General features: G+C 37.9%; 1 protein-coding gene across 1 annotated transcript; it reads right to left on the bottom strand.

Annotated features, from left to right (window-relative positions):
• Positions 1-8093: 8093 nt before the first annotated feature.
• On the bottom strand, positions 8094-22602 carry LOC102805606 (ATP-binding cassette sub-family C member 9-like). Its single transcript, XM_085497298.1, has 30 exons — positions 22003-22602; positions 21324-21560; positions 21025-21219; positions 20714-20866; positions 20307-20462; positions 19986-20120; positions 19702-19864; positions 19001-19041; positions 18573-18851; positions 18230-18397; positions 17782-17860; positions 16298-16403; positions 15866-15967; positions 15553-15718; positions 15312-15449; positions 14631-14847; positions 14297-14505; positions 13758-13997; positions 13511-13668; positions 13311-13403; positions 13084-13186; positions 12459-12572; positions 11889-12000; positions 11337-11467; positions 11029-11107; positions 10281-10389; positions 9875-9978; positions 9476-9609; positions 9009-9071; positions 8094-8294 (listed from the first exon to the last, which is right to left on the bottom strand). Exons 1-30 carry the CDS (start codon positions 22600-22602, stop codon positions 8157-8159), a joined length of 4722 nt encoding a protein of 1573 aa, XP_085353424.1. The 3' UTR covers positions 8094-8156.
• Between the last annotated feature and the right edge of the window lie 89 nt (positions 22603-22691).

The raw sequence follows: 22691 nt of genomic DNA, 5'->3' as shown, positions 1-22691 counted from the left end.
GTGTGTGGGCAAAGCTGTCATGCACGCAATCGGAAAAATATGTTATCACTGTAAATAATTATGAACGATAAAACTGAAAATAAAAACTATGAACAGTTAATAAGGAAAATATGTGATTTGCTATGCAGTTTCCAGAAAATTATTACAAGTCCCAGAAGTGCATACGAGACGTCAAAACGTACAGTTTGGTGACAGAACCCAAATGAGAAGTCTGGAGTCACGGCGAATACTCTCTAGCGAGTCACCCCTCTAAAAACGTCATTACTGTGCCAATGACATTGAACTTTGCACTTCCATAAAGCAGCAGTTTCCATCTTCAAATAATCAAAATAAACTTGATACCCTGGCGAAGCATGTCTATTGTTTCACAAGGACTGTCCCAGGGGATTTTCGTCTTCCCATTTTCTCAAGATAAACGTCCCAGGGTTGTTTTGCGTACTAGAATGACATGTTTATTGGCAGCATTTCTTGTATTAATTTCCATTGCACAAAAAAAAAGAAGAAACAAATACTGTTACTGAAGCACAGAATTTGCATGAATTTCTTTCCCGGCCATTCACGAAAACTGCAAACGAAGTCTTTTACCTCGTCCATAGTTGTTGACACTTTGCAACCGCCTTGACGGATGTATTGTGACGTATTTTGACCCCGGATTCTGACCTTGCGTTCCGGCTACATGTACTGCCCTTTCATACCAGTTTAATTTCCTTTCATTATTACATCCAAATGTCATGATATTTAATATTTAAAACTAACCTTTATTTCACAGTCACTTAGTTTTCACTTTTCTAAAATTCTTTTACTGATCAAAAGACTTTTCACTCCCATCATGCAATCTCCCAACATATCTACAAATAACATCGCTCGCAGGAGCTGAGAAATCAGAGTCAAGCGCCAAGTAGCTTGCTATTTATTATCGGTTATATGTTCATTTCAGAAATGTACACGCTCTCTTTACACGCTCCCGTCTTATATTACTCATCTGATTACTCAGAACAATAAGAAATGACGTAAACAATATAAGACAATTTATGATTGACGCGATCAGTATATAAACTAAATATATATATTACCAATTGAAAAATTAAGATACCAAAAAATACCCTCAGAGCAAAGATTTTGCACACTGTGTTCTGATCAGTCTGTTGGTGATGAAACGCATGCTCTTTTTGACTGCAAACTGGATGAAATTGTAAAGGCACTTAGCAACTTTTGGAATACTCTATCATAGTACAATGATAATATTTTAAAATTACCAAAAGAAGATATGTTTGAGCATATTATGGGAATAAAAGATTCATTGCCAACAGTCTAGGAAAGTTTATCAACATAATTTTACCTTATAGTTGTTAGTTTTATATCTGTATTTCGTGTTATTGTATTTTTGTGTGTATGATTATTGACCATGGTTAATGTATTTCCAAGTCTTTTACCTCATCCATAGTTGTTGACACTTTGCAACCGCCTTGATGGATGTATTGTGACGTATTTTGACCCCGGATTCTGACCTTGCGTTCCGGCTACATGTACTGCCTTTTTATACTAGTTCAATTTCCTTTCATTATTACATCCAAATGTCATGATATTTAATATTTAAAAGCCACCTTTATTTCACAGTCACTTTAGTTTTCACTTTTTTAAAATTACTTTACTGATCAAAAGACTTTTCATTCCCATCATGCAAGCTCCCATAGTACTCCCGCAGACACAGCGGCGATCGCCAACATATCTACAAATAACCTCGCTCTCAGGAGCTGAGGAGTCAAAAGACTTTCCACTCCCACCATGCAATCCCCCATAGTACTTCCGGAAACACAGAGGCGATCACCAGCATATCTACAAATAACCTCGCTCTCAGGAGCTGAGGAATAACATTCCTGTAGACTATCATATATTTCCTTGTACTCATTTTATTCATCATAACTCTTTCGTTTTCATATCTATGTATATTTCCTTTGACAATCGGTAGACGTACTTTTGTCTTACGTCTTTGGGTAGCGTTGCATAGTCCTGGTACTGATCTTTGGGTAGCGTTCCATAGTCCCGGTACTGATCTTTGGGTAGCGTTGCATAGTCCTGGTACTGATCTTTGGGTAGCGTTGCATAGTCCTGGTACTGATCTTTGGGTAGCGTTCCATAGTCCTGGTACTGATCTTTGGGTAGCGTTGCATAGTCCTGGTACTGATCTTTGGGTAGCATTGCATAGTCCCCGTACTGATCTTTGGGTAGCGTTGCATAGTCCTGGTACTGATCTTTGGGTAGCGTTGCATAGTCCTGGTATTGATCTTTGGGTAGCGTTGCATAGTCCTGGTACTGATCTTTGGGTAGCGTTGCATAGTCCTGGTACTGATCTTTGGGTAGCGTTCCATAGTCCCGGTACTGATCTTTGGGTAGCGTTGCATAGTCCTGGTACTGATCTTTGGGTAGCGTTGCATAGTCCTGGTACTGATCTTTGGGTAGCGTTGCATAGTCCCGGTACTGATCTTTGGGTAGCGTTCCATAGTCCCTGTACTGATCTTTGAGTAGCGTTGCATAGTCCTGGTACTGATCTTTGGGTAGCGTTCCATAGTCCTGGTACTGATCTTTGGGTAGCGTTGCATAGTCCTGGTACTGATCTTTGGGTAGCGTTCCATAGTCCTGGTACTGATCTTTGGGTAGCGTTCCATAGTCCAGGTACTGATCTTTGGGTAGCGTTCCATAGTCCAGGTACTGATCTTTTGGTAGCATTCCATAGTCCTGGTACTGATCTTTGGGTAGCGTTGCATAGTCCTGGTACTGATCTTTGGGTAGCGTTGCATAGTCCTGGTACTGATCTTTGGGTAGCATTCCATAGTCTTGGTACTGATCTTTGGGTAGCGTTCCATAGTCCTGGTACTGATCTTTGGGTAGTGTTCCATAGTCCTGACACTGATCTTTGGGTAGCGTTCCATAGTCCTGGTACTGATCTTTGGGTAGCGTTGCATAGTCCTGGTACTGATCTTTGGATAGCGTTCCATAGTCATGACACTGATCTTTGGGTAGCGTTCCATAGTCCTGGTACTGATCTTTGGGTAGTGTTCCATAGTCCTGACACTGATCTTTGGGTAGAGTTCCATAGTCCTGACACTGATCTTTGGGTAGCGTTCCATAGTCTTGGTACTGATCTTTGGGTAGCGTTCCATAGTCCTGACACTGATCTTTGGGTAGCGTTCCATAGTCCTGGTACTGATCTTTGGGTAGCGTTCCATAGTCCTGGTACTGATCTTTGGGTAGCGTTTCATAGTCCTGGTACTGATCTTTGGGTAGTGTTCCATAGTCCTGGTACTGATCTTTGGGTAGCGTTGCATAGTCCTGGTACTGATCTTTGGGTAGCGTTGCATAGTCCTGGTACTGATCTTTGGGTAGCGTTGCATAGTCCTGGTACTGATCTTTGGGTAGCGTTGCATAGTCCTGGTACTGATCTTTGGGTAGCGTTCCATAGTCCTGGTACTGATCTTTGGGTAGCGTTCCATAGTCCTGGTACTGATCTTTGGGTAGCGTTCCATAGTCCTGGTACTGATCTTTGGGTAGCGTTGCATAGTCCTGGTACTGATCTTTGGGTAGCGTTCCATAGTCCTGGTACTGATCTTTGGGTAGCGTTGCATAGTCCTGGTACTGATCTTTGGGTAGCGTTGCATATTCCTGGTACTGATCTTTGGGTAGACTGGCGCAGTGAGGCGATTAATTTGTTTTTGTAGTTTAAATTAAATAAAAAAAAATCGCGAAATGGAGGTGTTAGCGCGAATGCGCAGTCGGGGCGATTAATTTGTTTTTGTAGTTTAAATAAAATAAAAAAAAAATCGCGAAATGGAGGTGTTAGCGCGAATGCGCAGTCGGGGCGATTAATTTATTTTTGTAGTTTAAATAAAATAAAAAAAAAATCGCGAAATGGAGGTGTTAGCGCGAAATCACCCCGCAGTTACAAGGGATTTTGCGCTAACACCTCCATTTCGCAATTTATTTAATTTTATTTAAACTACAAAAACAAATTAATCGCCCCGACTGCGCCAGTCTAATCTTTGGGTAGCGTTGCATAGTCCTGGTACTGATCTTTGGGTAGCGTTCCAGAGTCCCGGTACTGATCTTTGAGTAGCGTTGCATAGTCCTGGTACTGATCTTTGGGTAGCGTTCCATAGTCCTGGTACTGATCTTTGGGTAGCGTTGCATAGTCCTGGTACTGATCTTTGGGTAGCGTTGCATAGTCCTGGTACTGATCTTTGGGTAGCGTTCCATAGTCCTGACACTGATCTTTGGGTAGAGTTCCATAGTCCTGACACTGATCTTTGGGTAGCGTTCCATAGTCCTGGTACTGATCTTTGGGTAGCGTTGCATAGTCCTGGTACTGATCTTTGGGTAGCGTTGCATAGTCCTGGTACTGATCTTTGGGTAGCGTTCCATAGTCCTGGTACTGATCTTTGGGTAGTGTTCCATAGTCCTGACACTGATCTTTGGGTAGCGTTCCATAGTCCTGGTATTGATCTTTGGGTAGCGTTGCATAGTCCTGGTACTGATCTTTGGGTAGCGTTCCATAGTCCTGGTACTGATCTTTGGGTAGCGTTGCATAGTCCTGGTACTGATCTTTGGGTAGCGTTGCATATTCCTGGTACTGATCTTTGGGTAGCGTTCCATAGTCCTGGTACTGATCTTTGGGTAGCGTTCCATAGTCCTGGTACTGATCTTTGGGTAGCGTTCCATAGTCCTGGTACTGATCTTTGGGTAGCGTTGCATAGTCCTGGTACTGATCTTTGGGTAGCGTTCCATAGTCCTGGTACTGATCTTTGGGTAGCGTTGCATAGTCCTGGTACTGATCTTTGGGTAGCGTTGCATATTCCTGGTACTGATCTTTGGGTAGACTGGCGCAGTGAGGCGATTAATTTGTTTTTGTAGTTTAAATTAAATAAAAAAAAATCGCGAAATGGAGGTGTTAGCGCGAATGCGCAGTCGGGGCGATTAATTTGTTTTTGTAGTTTAAATAAAATCAAAAAAAAATCGCGAAATGGAGGTGTTAGCGCGAATGCGCAGTCGGGGCGATTAATTTATTTTTGTAGTTTAAATAAAATCAAAAAAAAATCGCGAAATGGAGGTGTTAGCGCGAAATCACCCCGCAGTTACAAGGGATTTTGCGCTAACACCTCCATTTCGCAATTTATTTAATTTTATTTAAACTACAAAAACAAATTAATCGCCCCGACTGCGCCAGTCTAATCTTTGGGTAGCGTTGCATAGTCCTGGTACTGATCTTTGGGTAGCGTTCCAGAGTCCCGGTACTGATCTTTGAGTAGCGTTGCATAGTCCTGGTACTGATCTTTGGGTAGCGTTCCATAGTCCTGGTACTGATCTTTGGGTAGCGTTGCATAGTCCTGGTACTGATCTTTGGGTAGCGTTGCATAGTCCTGGTACTGATCTTTGGGTAGCGTTCCATAGTCCTGGTACTGATCTTTGGGTAGCATTCCATAGTCCTGGTACTGATCTTTGGGTAGCGTTCCATAGTCCTGGTACTGATCTTTGGGTAGCGTTGCATAGTCCTGGTACTGATCTTTGGGTAGCGTTGCATAGTCCTGGTACTGATCTTTGGGTAGCGTTCCATAGTCCTGGTACTGATCTTTGGGTAGTGTTCCATAGTCCTGACACTGATCTTTGGGTAGCGTTCCATAGTCCTGGTATTGATCTTTGGGTAGCGTTGCATAGTCCTGGTACTGATCTTTGGGTAGCGTTCCATAGTCCTGGTACTGATCTTTGGGTAGCGTTGCATAGTCCTGGTACTGATCTTTGGGTAGCGTTGCATATTCCTGGTACTGATCTTTGGGTAGACTGGCGCAGTCGAGGCGATTAATTTGTTTAACAAATTAATCGCCCCGACTGCGCCAGTCTAATCTTTGGGTAGCGTTCCATAGTCGTGGTACTGATCTTTGGGTAGCGTTCCATAGTCCTGGTACTGATCTCTAGATTTTTTTGCAAGGACTGGCAATAGATGAATATTTCGACGATAATAATTGACTTTCACTTCCAGGAAACATTCAGCCACGTCGCGTAGACATTTGATCACTCTTACTAGTATGAGACGGCTCCATTTTTATTGTAAACGGTGACGTTCCATCTACTACACGAAAATGAATTGTTGTCACATCAGACGTAGATGTACGGTGAGCAACACTGAATTTGGTAACATCAATCCACAGTTCATCGACATTGCGATAAGTGTCGAATACATTCCATGCGACCATGTACCTTATTACCTGTCGTAGCCGCGCTTAGAGGCCACAGCAACCCATCCCTATCAAGTCCACGGCATTCACGTCGATTGGTCTACATCTCTCCTCACCATAGTAAGATTAATGAATAATGAGTTCAAGTTCGTCATCACAAGCTGGTTTTGATAGCGCCATATTTCTAAACTAGTGCCTGTTCAATGTTTCGAAAACTCGACAAAAGGCCCCATATTACAGAGACATGCTCCGATGCAATTTAAAAGTTGTTGTAAGAAGTTGACCATTGGCACAGCCGAATGCCACGGTTTTTATAATCACGTTGGACTTTTTCAGATGTGAATTTAACACGATAACACTGTGTTATGTCACACAAAGCAATGATTGTACCAAATTTTACATCGCATTGGAAGTCTGCATGTGTTATGGACACTGGTGAACTGAAATTTTGTCTATGAATTTAGGCAAATCTATAATACAGATATGTGAATATACTTCACTGTATGCCTCCGCCATTGAGATATCATTAGTATTCACTGAGCATGCAATTACCAGGAAAAATAAAAATTGAAATAATTGAATCATAGTGTGTTGTGTTCCCAGTTCCCGTCTAGTTTATTTCAATGTCTTGTCACGTTTACAGTGAGTAGAAATGTTTTTTTTTTGTTTTGACTCGCCGGCGCGCGCCTTTCACAATGTTGATACTTTTACTAGTAATGACATAAACAAAAACACACTGGTCGCCGGGTATCGTTTATCACTAATTGCTTACTTGCGGTAAACGGGACACTCAAACCGGAATAGTAGTAAATTCGATTCTGACTTGTGTGTTTTAATTTTAAGTGACCGCTACCCTAAGAGTATTTATCTGCGCTCGACACTTATCCCCGGGGGTCACTTAATGCAAATCACATTATGGGGACCTGTCGCCCTTTGTGTGTGTGTGTGGGGGGGGGGTGTAATTTTTAGCTGTTTCGTCTAGAATGGGGTATAGATTTGCTTGCCTTTAGGTCCAATATCAGGTTTGCCTGACTAGGATGGGTCCGGGAATGGGGTCTGTTTTTTTAAATTTCCATGTTATAGTATAGTTTTAGTACTTTTATTCCGGGTAATGAGTATAGATTCAACAAAATCACTATTTGGTCTATAATGGGGTATGGTATTTGAGGTGAAAATGGTCTATGATAACGTCTAGGGTTTTACTTCCCGGCCACACAACCCTACCAGACTGAAAGGCCAGTGCCTGCCCGGGCTCATGTCATACATTTGGCGGACCCGTAACATTTATCGTTCACGTAGTGTTACGCTAATACATTGATACAACGTAAAAGTGCAGCGGTAGCTCGGTTTTGGACTTGTGATTGGTGCAGAAACCAAAAGTAGTATAAGTACAGAAAGCAAATTATTCGACAATTTGATGAAGCAAATCCTCACAACTCAACTAGACTCGATAAAAGTTACTTTTTTGAATTTTTAGTGAAACGAAATTTGAGTACGTGAGCTTTGCCGTGTTTCAGAGTAAAACACTTACACTCAGTCTATAGTACATTATGATTTGCGTTGGTTTCTGCAGAATCATCACCCATTTTTAAACGCAAACTACGTAATCAACTATCATAATTAACCCCCTCGGGGTCTTATCGAGAAAACAGACAATTATATTCGAGTATAGGAATTTAATATGATCGAATATTGTAGTTAAAAATTACAAAAACTCAGTAAAAGTGCCATTTTCTACAAAGTTCTATATGGTCCGTGCTACGTTGTTCAAGAAGTTTAGATAACATTTAGGTTTCTTTTTCCTTGTTTTGAATATTATGTAGAGTTTCGGGCATTATTTGTTTATCTTTTTTTTTCTCCCACTTTATCTCGTCAATATCTTTCACAACATTTTTATAATTTAATGTGTTAAGTTCTTAATCTCTGATTTGTCTATTTGTTCCCTTTCACTAATGAGGCAAACATACTATCTTCCTTCTTGAGTAGATTCTGTGGTGTATCATATTCTATAACCTTGCCATCACTCAACACAAGTACAACGTCAGAGTCGAGAATTGTAGATATACGATGCTGCAAAAAATCATCACATATTAATTAACAATAATTGGATAATGCAATATTAATTAAAATATACCTAGCCATGTCTAAATCATAAATGATGATAGTAATGACACAGTAGTCGAAGGGATTTCATAATAAATATGGACATACGAAAATACCGGTATATGCATTACTCTCAGCGAAACGAATACAAGTGTCTAAGTAAATTAATGTTAGTACGAAGTCAAAACTTGTTCGCGCAGTTTCGTATCAGGCATTGTTTTGGTAGATGCAGGTCATCGACGTGACAGGACGTAGACCACATAAACCACACGTCGACGTATGTAAACATGTGCCAAAACATGAATGACACAGTGACTGATACCGCGTGGCTGGATATCAATATTTGCGTTAGGAAGCTGTTACTTGCTGAGTCAAGGCCATGTGTCCTTGTATACGAGACAATAAATCTATCATTAAATCAACAACTGTATTATTATGCGTCCATTATTATTATCAGAGAATTGTCCCGCCTAGCAAAAAGTTCATTTGTTGTGTTTGGTATTTTAAGAACTATACAATCAACATAATAGCGACGATTGAACGGGAATTCATAAGATTTGTGATTTAGTTTATTGTTCCAAACATATGGAGTATGTAAATAGTGTCATCTGACCGAGTTATCATTGCACTCTGGGAAATAAGGGTTTAGTCGGAGTCGATATATTTGTATCAAATACTCACAGCAATGGTGATGACGGTCCTGTCAGCAAACACTGTAGATATCACGTCTTGCAATATTTTGTCCTGAAAAATATCAATCGTAACTTGTTTATATAACCTATTTCACAATTACTGTGCCGTTGTCACAGGGTTCATGTACTATTTGCGAAGGCATTTAATTGTTCAAGTTGCAAGTCCCAGTAGCTGTAGTTTATTTCGGAAAGATTATCAAGAGTTGCCTAACATTCGATGTTATTATGTTGACATTAATTGTGAGTTGCTCCACCAAAAAAACGCTCAATACATAATCTATACTACAGTTATGTCAATTACAATTGTATTTACATATCTCGATTGTGAGTCCAATAGGGATACGAGCTTCAGGTCACGTGGTGGTCGCACTGCACTCAGATTGGACCACAATCCCTCCTATTAAACCAATAGTCCAGATATGCAAATACACGCATCGGACTCGGACTCAAACTTACCGTTTGATAGTCAATTGACGCTGTAGCTTCATCCATCACGAGAATTTGAGATTTTTTAAGAAAGGCCCTGGCTAAACAAAATAACTGTCTTAGTCCAACGCTGAAGTTTTCACCGTCTTCGGATATTTGTGCGTCTTAAATGTGAACAAATAATAATACTAAATTGTATATGTACTACACATATCTGGGTATATATTTTGGTATCAGCATTGTAGAATATGCAAAAGAACACAGTTGTCCTCCGTTGCACGTTTCCATGAATACTACCGAGCGCAGTATCTCGACAAATTGGGATCTTAAAAATAATTATTTCGGAGATCCTAAAATATATATCTATGTTAAACGGTAAACATCTATGACACTAAAATAATATAAAAATATATGATAATGACGTCATACCGAGATTCCTATCAAGCTCTGAAACAATCGACTTCAACTGTGCAATCTCCAATGCTTCCCACAATTCACCATCACTTTGTTTCTTATCTGGATCAAGATTAAACCTGAAAAATAAATATATAGAAACTGATCACCACGAAACATTGATATACTCATCACGATATTGCAACTAAAGCGCCGTTGCCATCGCGCCGCATAGCATGTGGGTCCCATCATGCGACATATACACGAAATTCGAACACACGCTAAACGACTGATGTGGCGCTTTACTTTATCACAATATATGGGTTCCCATGCACTCTGATTTACAAATGACCACATTCTCACGAATAACATTGAATCTAATATATAAGGTATTTGTGAGAGTATATTCACACATTTTCTATGTTCACCGTGATTTACATACCGTATAGTTCCTTGAAATAACACAGGGTCCTGAGGAATAATCGCCAACTTTCCACGAAGTGACAATAACGGCAATGTCATTATATCAACGCCGTCTATCAGAATCCGCCCTAGGATTGCGAAGAAAAGATGAAAATGAAAACAAACAATGGAAGTAGTATTAGCTGCGTATGATGGAATGTTTGGTGAGTTACATGTACCCGTATTAACCATTTCACAACGAAACTTTCTCGCCCAAATTGTTCTGTATTTGTTCTCTTATATTCTTCAATATTCCTGGATATGAACCCTAATTTTGGTGCCAACTGATAAAATTTGAATCAATTTTCAGTTTTTACTCAAACAAATTCGCGATTTTTGTCCCAATCTGCTGAAGAAAAGTGTAGACTTTAAACAGGACTATATTGTGAATGTGTGATAAAAAGATGGAACTGGCTGTGATAAAGTTAAGAGTGTATTACAAAAATGAGACAAACATAAAAAATGTGTTGTTCTCCGTAAAAAGCGGTTTTGGTAAGGCATATTAAAAAATCAAGTTTTTCCAATGCGCGTATGCACATACATACGTAAGTGTATCTGAAACTGTTCAATGAAATCGCAATTCCAAATGTATTTACGAGTATTATGCTTGTGACATTGTTACAATCTGCAATAGACTCTCAACGCACAGCATGACGGACCTTCGAAACGAACTACAAACAAACAGACATCTCGACACAGACAATACTTTAAGTAAAATGCTCACGAACCACAACAGATCTCAACAATCCTGAATAATGATAATGCCAGCGACGATTTGCCACTCCCCGTACGACCACATATACCGATCTGAAAATAAATTGATAAAAAGGAGATATAACTTTCGATTAATAGTTTAATAAGTTTACATGGTGACAATTTCATCTTTAACAACATTTTGATGGGAAAGCTAATATATTTTAAGTAGTAACTACCAGTAGTTAGTATCTTGTTTTGCCGAGTTACCTGCACCAGATTCACGTGTAATCCCACCAGATGACAAGGAAGGTTACATTATTATTCCAGCATTATTACTTACTTTCTGTCCGGATTTGAAGTGAACGTTGACGTCACTTAAAACGGGATCTAGTCCAGCCGCGTATTGGACCGATATATTGTCAAAGATGATATCGCCTTTATTTGGCCAATTGCTATGTGGGATACATACACCTGTCAAACAAACACAACTATATGTTAATCTTTTATTTATTTATTTTTTGCTGTGTGCGTTTCTATACAGATTTCAATTATGTCGTGGTTGCGTATCTAGCTGTGAGACATCCGTGTTCTGATGACCATCACAATGGCACTGTTTAGTAGATCGGTCTACACTATCAGTATATACACCTATAAACGCAGATAACACATACATACGCCACAATATTATATATGAGTAAGATATATACGTGAAGACATATAGCCAACAATGGGCACATATGTAATGGTTTACATCAGACTAGCGACATCAACGCCTTCTGAGATCATCTGTTTCCGATTTTTACTGGTCCAAAAAACCATTCATCTCTCAAAAATAACACTTCAGCGTTATAATTAAGATGACATAGATGTCATCAACTCATTTACATTTTACCTTGATATTGTTCCGATTCTAATTGTGTGTAATGTTCTATTCTTTCCACGGCATTCATTTGCATCTCACAATCCGCCATAAGGCGTATCAGCATTGAACTGTGTCCAGATAGCTGTGAATTGTAGGAGACATTAGCTTGGATGTTACTGGATGTGCAAGCATATCAGAACAAGTGACGTAGACAACTGAGCATGCGCAAATCTTTTGCATTCAACATACAGATTTTCCAGTTAACCCTTGATAGGGGAACACTTTTTTCAGACAATGATATTCTACATCTACAATGTACATGTATGATCAATTGTATGACATTATATTAAATCTTGAATGATATTTCATATTTGCACCACGAGACTATGGCTGGTTTACACGTTTAAAACTATATAATTGAATATATCAGTTAAAATTTAACGACTTCACAAGGTCATAGCATTACGGTCAGATTATGTCTGAAGATTGCGGAAGATTTGTACACGTACACGCATTTATAAATAAAGTATACACAGACTGTATGGACAGCTTACATTAATGAAAAAAAGAGGAAAAAAAACACATAAATAGTGTACTCACAGAAATCGCGTATGCCAACGACAGTCCCACCAAACTTGGTTCTAGTTCTCCAAGTATGCATGTTAAAAGTGCAGACAAACCAGCCGCAAATACAATAAGCGCACCGATGCTTTCCTGTGAAGACATTGTTACAAATATATTAGGGGTTAAGATACATTTATTCACACATTTGTATCAGACGATCAACACTCGAATGAGACAAAAGCATATGACCACAAACTACTTAAACAGAATATACCATATTACTTGCTGAATCGGATATTCATGTTATTGTCAAATGGTGTTACACATTTCAAATAATAATTATATAGTAATTATAACTATCAGGTAGGTGGGAATAATAATCATAAATTATAGCTGCAAAACAACAACATCAACCAAGTGTAAAATACAACTAATTTTCCATATAATTTGCATGTTGATACCAAGAGGTGACGTTTCATAGAATTCGACGTGATTTTAATGTGCACATTTCATTACAAAATGTTCTGTTAATGTGCAACACACATAACAATAATTAATGCCCACCCATCCCCTTGACGGCTTGTTTTATTAAAAGCGACATGAATACAATAATACAAACTCGGATAATTATGAATAATGTAAAACATAAATAATAGCATACCAGACGAGTTCCAACCCATCGATTAGCTGTATTCATATACAACAGCGCCACATTGTTGTTATCCACAGTGCTACACAGTCGCTTCCAAAACCGTCGCTGAATGCTAGAAGACACATACATCATGTAACTGAAATGTAACCGCAATATACAAACTTTCCTTGCCCTATCAACATAGGTTAGAAGCAGATGATGTGAGTTATTATAAAGTAACGAGTAGTTAGCCTCACCTGTATGCTCTAATTGTTGTTATACCCCCGAGCGTTTCAGAGAAGTGAGCAAACACTGGCGATCGTGATATGCTGGCTAGGCGCTGTAATTCTCTGTTGTGAAAACAAAATAAAACAAGACAAAAAACAAATATGAAATAACACGACAAAGACCTGTGTGTTGAAATTATTTTTTGTCAATATGTTTATCGGTATCATACCTGGCGCTAGTCAGGAAATGTCGCATGATTAGAACGTACGTGACAACTAATGGCACAGCAGCAACGAGGAAAATTGGTGAAACGACTGTATTGACAACAATGGTAGAGACTGAGATGGACGCTGCCGTTAGTATCCCATATAAAGTTATCCATATTCTCTAAAAGGAAATCACATTTAAATTTAATTAATTGTAATAAATTTACCAAAAAAAACAATGTAAAATCAATGAAATGAGCAACGATCTACCTGATCTACTGTCTGTGTGTCATCGGATAATCGATTCATAATTCTACCGATGGGAGTCGTATCGAAGAGCCGCATCGGAGCGTGTACGATGTTACGTAATAACTTGATATGCAAACGTTTGGCGCCTAGAAGTGCGAACATAATATGAAAAGTTGTAGCTGCAGCCGCAAGTCCCAAGTATGTGAAGGAGAAGGCAGCGTATCCCTTGAGATAGTAGTCCAGCTCAGCATCTAGTTCGTTCTAAAACCAATACACATACGGCCACGTAACTACTTTATGAATACTGTAAAACATGTCTTTTTCGCGAATTTAGCGAGAGAATTGATTCGCTAATTCAAGATGTCAATTCAAGACTTTATTATCAATTCAAAATGGCCGCCAAAAAAGAAATCAACATTAACAAGAGAGATTCGCTAAATCAACATTTCTCTATTACGTCATTTTACCACAATTCGCTAAAATTGCATGTTGCTTTTTCAACATGTTTTACAGTATATAGCATCATTCCGAAAAAGTTAAATTATAAAACTATTCATTACCTGGGTTTTGTTACCGGTATTTGATCCCGACTCGGACCAATCGGATAACCAGAAGTTATTTAAAATGAGGGCAACTCCCTGCAATGTGTACATCACAATAGTCAACACAAACAGAGGGTATTTTATCGCTTTGATATATGCTAAATATATTCTCCACGACACCGAACCTGTTTCACGTTCTTCTTTTTCAATCAAAGTACCAGTGTCGCCTTAAAGTGAAAGTAAAATACAACAAGTTTAGCACATTGACACATTAATCATGTACTCATTTAGTGAATTTATTTGTTTAGATATAAAGCACTTTGTCGGTTTAACTACCGATATGCAAACCCACCATCTTCTATTTTACGCTCTTTTGCTTTCCTGTCAATTTGTACCAGTAGTTTTCTTTGTTCCAATTCAGAATCTTTCTCTTCGTTTTCGCTCTCATTCTCTGACTCGCTTATCAGCGTTATTGTTCTTTGCCATTCTGTGTACAACTGTGGATTTCCATCTTGTATTTCTTTTAGGTTACCTTGTCTGGATATTGTGCAGTTGTCCATAGCAATGACCTTAAAAGATTGAACAAAGTACCTTGTATATGGTAAACATCATCTTTGGTATGTATTCAATATAATCAGGCGTTTTGAACAGTGGCCCTTTATCATGTATTGTAATATAATAAAGACTACGAAATGGGCAGTAGTTGATATTATTTATTATTTATTTAGAAACTGTCCGTGAGACAAAGACCGATCTATTAGATTTTGGAAGAGATCTGATTAGATTGCAATGGAAACAAGAAGTTTTAGAAGGAATTTTTACCGCTGCCCATTTCCCAATAGGGTCATTTCAAGGAGATTTGCAGCTGTAACGGAGGTTTGAGAGAGCATCAGGCATAATGGTGCCATCGTGAACCATGTATAAAACCTGAAATATTACATGAAACATATTGTACAACTCGGATCACAGTTTTAATAAACATTGTCTTTGTAATATAACAAAGTGCAATAACTCCTGTAATTATTCGACCTACCATGTCTGCATGGTTTAAGTGATGTAGATGATGTGTGACAAGAACGACTGTTCTTTTTTCTTCTTTCAAGAAATTAAGTATGCCTTCACTCATCAGATGTGACCCGACGTGGATATCCAGAGCCGACATTGGGTCGTCCTGAAAATAATATACTTCATTAAGAGAAGACAGGTATTCTAATCATCACCATTCGTATTTATTAAATCAACAGTTCGTTTACCAAACCACATGCATTACCTACCAATATGACAATATCTGTTTTACTATAAAATGCTCTGGCTACACTGACTCGTTGTTTTTGTCCCCCGCTCAGGTTTATGCCCCTTTCACCGATTTCAGTCACATCGCCAGCTGGTAGTATATCGATATCGGGTCTTAATGCACAAACGTCTAACACTTTGTTATATCTATGCAAACAATAACAATGAATAATACAAATGAGACTGTTATACATATTATTATCCGCGATTGCAAAGAACATATTCAATGTATAATGCTGTACATACCACATTAATTTGCTTATAGAAATGTAATATATACCGGGATATATTTACCTTTCAATATCAAGTTGTTCGCCAAATAATATATTGTCCCGGAGGGTTGCGTTTTGTAGCCAAGCTCTCTGTGGACAGTAGGAAATCCTATTGCCAGACGATCTGCAATATGTCATATTGAGTAGATTACATGTGTGTTAATTATAACTTTCTACATCTGTCTATCTAGATATTGCAGAGAATGTAGATCACATAGCGATTTTCGTAGATATAAATTATTGACCTTGAAGCCGGAGAAACACAGTTACTCTTAAAACAGATTGAATACATTTCTTTCATCGATATGATAACAAAATACGACCCATCTAACACATACATAATGGAAAACATTAAACTTTATATAGAAAATATAATAACTTGACATTTATTAATATTTCATGGGTTGATAATTACGGATACAATTATTATTATGTCATCAAGTCGTGCGATTACCTGTTAAACTTCACAGTCCCAGATACAGTTGTCATCTCGCCCAAAATCGCATACAAAAGTGACGACTTTCCACTACCCACCATACCAACAACCATTGTTAACGAACCTGAGAACAGTGGATGCCAATAATAACAGTGTTCATTTATACCAAACACCTTCTTAAACATGGTTTGAACGCGATGACATAGAATTATTCAATCATTATACCCAGTGAAATAATCCTGTCATAGTTCACTGCTTATTTCTTGCAAAGAAACAATACGTTTATCTTTTGCCTTGTTGGTTTGATTTATTTATTTATTTATTTATTTCACCAGAAAAATTATGTATACAATAATTGAGATATATAAAGGGGAAAATTAATATACAAGGTAATATGTACACAATTTGAATAATTCTGGTGTGGACCATGAAAATAGTTCTGCAGAACTAGTCTAGTTCATGGCCGTATCACTTAAAATAAATAACTAGTATGAAAAGAAAGTGGTATGGTGACATAAATGAGTTAGTACTTAATCTGAAAAATACATGAGTAAATTAAATATCCAAGTTAAAACAAAATAGCAGTAAGTGGTATGCATCATTTGGACGACAGGATGCTCACTGTGATAAGAGCAAGATTTTGCTGGAAAAGGCTATTGCTGGGTAACGATGGAAATGCTGATCAATATAATGACTGATATTATGGGCAAAGCGATTATTCTTAAGGTCAAATATGAACAAACAAGTGTGAAGTTTGCAGAGTTTGTTAATGTCAAGGGTGCCAAGCTGTCGAAAGAGAGGTGCAGAGTGCGTATATAAATCGGAGAAAGTGATAAGTCGTACAAGCTTTGTTTGTAAACGCAGAATTGGTTCAAGTAAAGTGGGGTAAGTATGTCCCTAAATTTCAATACAATAAGTTAGGTGCGGGAGAATTATTAAACTATTGTATAAGAAAAGGATAAATTTTGGAACATAATGTCGAATACGTGATACGTCGAATACGTGATAATTACGTGATATTAACCCACTTTTGAACTGATTATTTTACTCATTTTCTCAATATGAGATTTCCATGTCAGGGATTGGTCGATGGTTACACCTAAATATGTTGTAACCGAAGCACCCTCTACCCATGTACCATCTATATCTATTTTTCCTTCCACATTAATATGGCGGTTTTTTTTTCAAAATCATATAATTTGTTTTTTTCACATTAATTGTAAGTTTGTTGGCCTTGCACCATTTCACAACCTTGTTGAAGTCTTCATTTATTATGTCGAGGTCAACAGTCTGGCTTTTCATGAATTTAAACAGCTTTGTATCGTCAGCGAACAGTTATTAGATGGTAGGTTTCAGTAACTCAATCAAACTATATAACGTTACATATATCTGGATACAAAATCTTCAAGGAATGTGCTATTCAGTATTTGACATAGAACTAGGTATCATATATATTGCGATGAGCAAAATGTTATTCCTATTAACTATTGTCCAATACATACCTGTTGGGATTTCTATGTTGATGTTACACAACACTGGTGTCGAAGAATCCATGTCCCAAGAAAAATTACCATCATGTATCTTAAAACAATATCAAGTATCAATAAAATTGTGTATTATGTACATTTGTTGGTTCTCCATAAACTAAACTAAAATGTACGTTAATAAATGTAATCACTTATTTTAAATTCTAATAATCATAAAGGATTACCAATGCATCTGGCGTAAACTAGACAAGCTTTGATAATTGTTTTTCAAAAGATAGGCTGTTGTATTGCGTGGGACCTTTTTATAGAACGGAAAATTCGATTGTATAATATATAACCAATATGGTTAGGGTTATCTCTTCAATTAACACTTTGTGTATCTCTATTCGTATACCCAATGCAATACTACAGTATGCATTTGTGCAAAACCGTCATGTAAGTTTACAAAAAAATGCTTGAATACCTTGAAAGCTATGTCATTTACCACAGGCACTGTAAATGGTGTGATCGTTTTTCCAAAAGTCCCATAAGATACACCCTCGTGGTCTTCGATCAACCTTTTATCCACACCCGGAAGTTTATTACTGCGTCGAATGATAATTTCATTTGCAGTGCTATTGTGTTCTGTACTCTGAAAATGACGAATTGCCTGTAAATGAGTCGTATGCACTATGGCCGTATATATAAACAACAGAGGATGTGAAGATGTTAATATTATCAACAATAATTTGAATCTCCAAAGGCTATCGGAATACAACACTGATGGAGCATATTTATCTAGGTGACTATTATCAAACTGAATCTACCTCAAATTCTTCATTATATGCCGCAGTGCTATTTAGAAATGCACTGTCTTCATCATCTGTGTTTGCTTCTGGGGATCTTCCATTGTCTACTTCCATGATTTCAGGAGCAGTCAAGAATATCCGGAGTCTTTTTGTGCTCGCTATGGCTGCTACCAGATAGAGGATTGTCGTGGGCAATACATTCATCGGTATAACCAGCAGATTAAAGAGAGCAAGTGAGGAAAACGCGATGTCTGGCGTCAATGGAGTAGGACTAAGTGACGAGTAAACAACAAGTGACTGAAATAAATAAATTACGCAATACATGCATTAATATTTGTGTTTATGTAATTACATCTGAACATAAAAAAATATTATCTCTTAAATATTATCTTTTAAATCCACGAATAACAAACATACACCGTTTTAACTTTTGAAAACATACTCACAATGAATGTGATGAGAACTGGGAGAGCTTGCGCTTGGATTGCTGCAAAATAAAGATAACAATATGTTAAATTACACATTCAATAAAGCAATACAATCAATGAAAAATGACAAAAGCTAGAATAATAGAGAAATAATTCCATCTGATTTTTTTTGAAACACCCTGGACGTTCGTTCATAACAAGGATATACATATTGTAGTCAGAGGTGAAATTAGGCGTTTTTCCTCTTCAGCTGTCAGTCATATTTTCGTATACAAGACTAAATGTACTAAGGATTGAATGTACTACTTGATCACCCTTGATTAGGCTTTCACTGAAACGCAGATTTTCACCAACGAAAAATACTTGCTTCATTTTGAACTTGATGGAAACACTATTTAACAAACTTTGGGATTCGAATCAATGTTCAAAAATTGAATAAAGAAGGAAATCCGCATAACACAATAATCCAATTGTATGTTGATGTATGGAACCAACAAGTAATACTCCGGACACTATAATTAAACTACAGTTCACAAAGAAGTGAAATCAAGCGTGATAGTCACCGTAACATGCCATGTGACGAACGAATTTGTAAATAATGTGACATTATGCAAATTATGAAATGCACATAAACATGCTTTACATGAATATAGGTAGAACGTAAGGTTCCAGGTTTTAACTTCTCTGAATTTATTTATTGTATTATTATTAATACCTACACGTGAAAATCATGAAGACGCCATATTTCAACATTTGGCTGACTTCACTTGTACGCACAGTCTCAATAGCAGATGAAAACAATTCTTCCCATCCGTAGAGTTTCAGTAACTTGATTCCTTGCAATAACTCATTAGATTTCCGTAAGCGTTGGTCGGAATATTTCTTGAGAGATTTAACAATAAAATGAAACGTAATAGAATATTATCATGCATTAGAGGAATGACTACTAAGCCTAAAACAGTATTCAGATATTGAACGGTGTGGAATAAATAAATTTACTTACCAATACAACTGTTTGTATTTTAGACATCTTGGCGGCGATAGCATATTGAAGTGGCGTCGCTATGAGGAAAACGGAGGACCCCACTAATGCAGCTACACCCAATTCTCGGTAGAGTAGTATTAGACAAATAACTAACTAGGAAAACATAGATTAACAATATCGAAAGATGAATATCCCGGAATAACATACAGCATTGCTCGAAAATACGGTCATACGGCCACCATCTGGCGCAACAACATAAATGCGCATACATACAACTTAGTAACACAATTACATAACCTAATATATTGCATATGAATTGTGTTCCCATGTTACACAAACCTGATACGGTGCTGAGTACAGGAAGATTTGATAGAAAGCAAACCACTGCACGTTGACAGCGTCCACAGCCATGTGATTTGTTATCTGTCCGATAGTTCTGTCACCACTCGACATAACCCATGATGATAGACGTAATGATTTCTCATAAACGGAAGTCTGTGGGTAACAAATGAAGACAATGATAGTAAAAAATGCAGTGAACGGAAAGGCAGAAATTATATTTTTTAGACTACATATATATTACACGCGACTGTCTACATACATAATATCAACAAGTAAACATCATACTAATTTAATGATTGAATTATCACAAAGTAAACAACATTAATCTTAGATAACGATCAAAAGAAAGAAATTATCTAGTAACGACGCAATGATTGGTTGTATGCATAATGACGTATATTTACCTGCAAGCTCGTTCTTATCCAGAGAGACATTAGAATGCTGATATTATAAGACCAATGTACTATGAGACCTTTCAATACCAATGCCACCAATATTACTGCCATCAAGACAAACCCATTGCTGAAAAATTCGTTTACTGTCACATAGTGCGTCGTCTGCAAGGTATCAAGTGGGACATTCTTATATTCTCAACATTACATATATCAACATATAACGCTGCCCATTATTGAAACAACCTTAATGTGCTATCATTTACCTGTATCAGTACATAGTTTATGTTTAATATTCAATTGACAATATTTCCACAACTTACGTATGTATGTGGGTTGTTTCCGTAATACCAATCGGAGGCGTAGAGCACAACGCCACCTACGGTAACTGGTGGTATAAAGGCCAATGATTCGGCAACGCACTTCAACATTGTAAATTTCAAAGTTTCCATTCCATAAGCCCTGAAGTAGGTTCTCCAGAGTGAGGGAGCCGCATTGTTGTTACTGGCCGATCGTTTCTGTAAAAGCAAACCAAAACAGAGAACATGCCCGAATATTGATTTCGTGGGACAGTACGTTATGTGTGAGATACAGCGAAATGTAGGCGTGCTTTGCAACTTGCCTGTTCTGCGGTATATGCTTTTTGGAACTTTTGATGCAGAAATTCAGACTCGAATTCGTCTGGCAGACAACCCAAATCGTCGATTTCCAACGGCTTTTTACTGCCAAGTGAAAACACCCAGTTTAAAGACCAAAACATCATGCGTGATAGGAGGTTATTGTAGTTGTTTACGTAGAACATCCTCTTTTTCCTTAGGTTATTAGGATAAGCATCTTCATTGTACCACAATCCAAGGACCTAAGAAAAATGAATATTTTCATTGCTGTAATGGCGGACTCCTACGTTATAAATACAAGTTACTGAAAATTGAGAGACTTAGTCAAAATACTCCGGAAATTATGTAATATTTTTTTAATTAGTCATAGAGTATGTCAAATTCATCAACACCCCTAATGCCTCGAAGGACACACGTGCTTAGTCTACAAATGTCGATTTGCAAGTATTAAAGCGGGGGTCGTCATCTGCGCACACGCGGGAATTGAGTCCCAACCGACGATAACACACGCAAAAAAAAAACGCAAAGGCTCGTGGGTAGACGCTTGTTTATAAGTAATGACACGCTACAATCAATTATTATAGTGTAGTTACAATCGTATCGTTATCGGTTTGCCACAATTTTTACTTATCATTTCTGTTTACCCACACATGTAGCATTGGACTTGTATCAACTCAGACTCACCTTTGACCTGATGAGATTGAGTTCAACAGCGAGGCAACACATATAAAGCAAAGCGTTAACCAATGAGGTATCATATCTCAATATATTGAAACCAACATCGTAGCGGTGTGATAGGCCGACAACCTCGAGTATTTCACAGATCACAGATAAGGCCCAGTACACTAATGATAACCAGGACAGAGTTGGTCGGTTCCAGTATTCCATGTGATGGTTAAATATTAAGGAAACCACACCTGACACTAAAGCTGTTGCAGATGGGAGGTACAGGTGTGGTTGTGTTACATCGTACCTGGTGGTGTCCATCAAAACACCTTCTCCCACTGCAAAGGCACATATGATGCATATACATGTTACACACACCCATCTGAAGACATGGCCCGCATATGGCAACAACGCCTTTGATGAGTACTGGCGTAAATCGGTGAACACCCCAAGGATGACGAGCACCGACAGAGCGAGAATCGCGAACAATCCATGTGTGCATGTTTTAAATAAATGTAACATACATTCATCTCGTAAACTGTACGCGTCATCATGGTCGTATTCTAAAACATTCACACCACAGAAAACCTTCATAACTCCACCTCCATTAGCGATCATATAGCACGGGTAATTGCCTCCAAGGTGAAAAGGGCACTCTTTATCTAAAACGCCATATATTTATATGGACTTTAACCTAAACAAATATA

The sequence above is a fragment of the Saccoglossus kowalevskii genome, chromosome 3, assembly GCF_978046115.1.
Source record: "Saccoglossus kowalevskii chromosome 3, keSacKowa6.1, whole genome shotgun sequence".
In the NCBI taxonomy this organism is placed as follows: domain Eukaryota; kingdom Metazoa; phylum Hemichordata; class Enteropneusta; family Harrimaniidae; genus Saccoglossus; species Saccoglossus kowalevskii.
Note: the sequence above shows the minus strand (reverse complement) of the source record. Positions and strands in the feature narration are given on the sequence as shown.

What these genes read in the sequence shown, in the direction of transcription:
- LOC102805606 (XM_085497298.1), bottom strand. Translation starts at nt 22,602, where the DNA reads ATGATCGCTAATGGAGGTGGAGTTATGAAGGTTTTCTGTGGTGTGAAT. An exon ending in CGTTGGCATACGCGATTTCT is followed by an intron (nt 12,001 to 12,458) that starts GTGAGTACACTA and finishes TACAATTCACAG; the next exon opens with CTATCTGGACACAGTTCAAT. An exon ending in ACTTCAAATCCGGACAGAAA is followed by an intron (nt 11,108 to 11,336) that starts GTAAGTAATAAT and finishes ATTTATTTTCAG; the next exon opens with ATCGGTATATGTGGTCGTAC.